At 40.1% G+C, this 3,043-nt stretch overlaps 1 protein-coding gene across 1 annotated transcript in view; it reads right to left on the bottom strand.

Moving 5' to 3' along the window:
- The window catches only part of pptc7 (PTC7 protein phosphatase homolog), a 14,980-nt gene that overhangs the window by 2,772 nt on the left and 9,165 nt on the right, over positions 1-3,043 (bottom strand). Inside the window, exons 4-5 of the mRNA XM_015388873.1 lie at positions 966-1,089; positions 748-877 (exon numbers count right to left, since the gene is read on the bottom strand). Of these exons, the coding sequence (XP_015244359.1) occupies positions 748-877; positions 966-1,089 (254 nt within the window). The remainder of the gene's footprint in view (positions 1-747; positions 878-965; positions 1,090-3,043) is intronic.

Raw genomic sequence — 3,043 nt, 5'->3', positions numbered from 1 at the left:
AGCATGCTTAGTGTGAGGGATTGCTGAAGAGTCAAGGAGTCGATGCAATCAGCTGGTTTTCATTAGATAGAAAACTTTGAATCAATCTGACTGGATGATCTGGGGAACTGGAAAGCGCCTTGAGATAACTTGTGGTGTGAATTGAAGCTATAGAAATGAATTCATAAAATAAAATAGAGCTGGGATCTGTTCTACTTTTAGGACCCAACTAAAAAATAAAACAAGCTTTTTTTAACCATAAAGTACGTTAGTTTTCAGTTTGAGTTCACCTTCAGCTTTGACTCGCATCCAAACCAATTATAATGGAGTCACTCAGAGGAGCTCCAGTTTTATAAATACAGATTTACGTTGTTCTTTTATTCGAGTTGGAAAGAATCAAATGGAAAAGAATTAAATGCTCAAGTTAAAAAGATAAAATACTTTTATTTTATAATCAGTTATGGTACGTTCCACTTTTGGGCAGCTTTCAATACTTTTGACTGAGTGGACTGACTTTGTATAATCTAAAATAATAATGTAAGCTTGGCTTACATTATATTAGGGAGACATTTTAATGTTATTGTTGAATACTTCAAAGAGGACATCAAGCCAGCTTTTTTTTTTTTTTACCCGTTCAAGATCAAACCAGTTTGGCCACAACAGCCTCCTAAACTCTGCATCCAGGCTCTGCTTTCTGCTGCTGAGATACAGCCATTGACTGCAGTTCAGTCTGTAGAGTAACTTTAAACCTCGTAGGAAGAAGCTTACCTCTGACATTCAGTCCGTTGTCACAAGCAAACTGTGCAAAAGGTGACATGTAGTTGGGGTCATATGCCAGAACATGAGCTTGCTCTGCAATGCTGCGGGCCGTCTGCTGAACGCTCTCATAGTTGGAGTTCTGAGGAAAATGAACGAAGGGAGCATAAAGTTTTTATCGCTTCGATTCAGAGTCGACGACAACCGGCCAAGCGTCGGTCATCACGTACCTTCAGCTTTTTCAGCTCTTGGAGGATCATGTAATCGGGCATGTTGTCGAACAGCCCGTCGGTGGCGGTGAGGATGATGTCACCGAGCTGCACGTCGAACGAGGAGCTGTCTGCAGATTCTGGGCTGAAAGCACAAAGATCCAATTATGCAACGCTGTCGGTTTTTAAAGGAAATATGATCAATAAGGATCAGGGAAGCTGAGAAGCAGAAACTTTGATCTTATGACCTCATGTCTGCCTCACACCCCCATTTAGACCTGGAGCTGCTCTGCTCCTCAGGAATCACACCAGAGTTTACGTTTCGTACGGAAACATGACGTCCCGTGGAGACGTGACTTTTAACCATAAATAATCCCACTGGATGGCAGAAAGGAGAGCCAGAGCCCTGCAGTGTCAGATTTGCTTCTTGGAAGATGCCCCCTTCTATGGCAAGCCATTTTAACATAAATTTGGTTTTGTCTGACCATCCATAATTACATTCCAGATATCCTAAAATACATTTTGACTAGACAAAACCACATTTTGACTATCTGGAATGGTAATTTAAGATAGCTGTATTACATTTTGATTAGGAAGAATAATAATTAAAATATCTTACATTAAATTTGGACTAGTCAAAATTCCTTTCAAGATATCTCAAATTACGACACCGGATTTGTCATTTAAAGCGTCACACGCTGATTTAACTTTTCCTGCTTTGGAGTAAACTGACAGTAAGGAATTTTTTTAGGAATGATTCTCCTGGAAGCCCATTAAAAAGATAATGACACAGTTTGACTAGTCAGAATATCAATTTAAGATATCTTTAATGGAAAAGCTGAATAATTCAAGATATCTTTACTTAATTTATAGACATCTTAAAAGGAATTTCAAATAGTCAAAATTACAATTCAAGATATCTTTAAATTTGCTTTGTCTAGTCATTATTTGCTTTAAAGATATCGATAATTGAGTTTTCACTAGTCAAAACTGCATATCTCCTTTCCTAAAATACATTTAAGATATCGTGAATTATGGTGTCATTTGAGATATCTTTAATTAAAATTATGACTAGTCAAAACTAAAATCAAGATATCTTAAAATTACTTTATGACTAGTCGTAATTTAATCGTAGATATCTGAAATGTGTATTTCAGATAGTCAGTAATTCATGCTAGATATCTTAAATTGAAGTCTCCATACAAGTTAATGGTAAATCTGACGTCATTTCGACCAGTCAGAATGTAATTAGAGATATCTTAAATCGCTAAAACGTCTAGCCATAAAACAATTTGAGATATCTTGAATGTAAAGGTGTTATTATTTATGTTAAAATGGTTTGCCATACCCCCCAGCCTCTGCGCGGTTATAAATACAGTTCCGTATAAAAGGTGTCTGGACAGCATCAGGACACGGCGGGCCGGCGCTCCCAGGAACAGCCCGTCCCGTTCTGCTTCAAACATGGAGGGAAAAGAAAGAGCCTGACTGACCTTAAGGCTCCAAATGTCCCAGAAAGGAACAGGATGATTACTAGACTTCATTTATTCCTATTTCATGAACATCCACTGAGGCGGAGCCAGTTTTCAAACTGTTAGAAAGCAGCTGAATTTGGCTCCATCGGGGGTAATAAAAGCCCACAGCCCTCCTTCCTCTGCACTTTACTTTCTGCAGGTTTTCTAAGAATCTTAAAATAATCCAGTGGATTAGATGTGAACCGGTGAAAAGGTGGCTGAGCTGCGGGCAGCAGGACTGACCGGACTCAGCCCACACAGACTTTGACCTGGGTAAGAGGGAAAGCTTGGCAAACATCCTGAGCTCCACTGACGTCTGCAGCGCTGCTGCTTGGCACGCCACAGCAACGAGAGCCGGCAGCACGTGGCCCCCTGACCCAACGACTCATGTGGGACACGCAGGCGGGACTAAAAGCTCTGCAGACCAGTTTGTTTCACATAATCTCCTCCGTCAGGTTTTTTTTTTTTAAATAAAGACTGGCTTTGTTAGCAGCTTCATGAGGCCTGCAGCCCAGAGAGCAGAGGATTAAAAGCCCCACATTTGAATGAAACGCGAAAAGACAACAGTGCTGCAGCTAAACATCATGA

This window comes from Cyprinodon variegatus, unplaced genomic scaffold (genome assembly GCF_000732505.1).
Source record: "Cyprinodon variegatus isolate N-32 unplaced genomic scaffold, C_variegatus-1.0 Scaffold440, whole genome shotgun sequence".
NCBI lineage: Eukaryota > Metazoa > Chordata > Actinopteri > Cyprinodontiformes > Cyprinodontidae > Cyprinodon > Cyprinodon variegatus.
The sequence above is the reverse complement of the archived record's forward strand: the minus strand, read 5'-3'. Positions and strand labels throughout refer to the sequence as shown.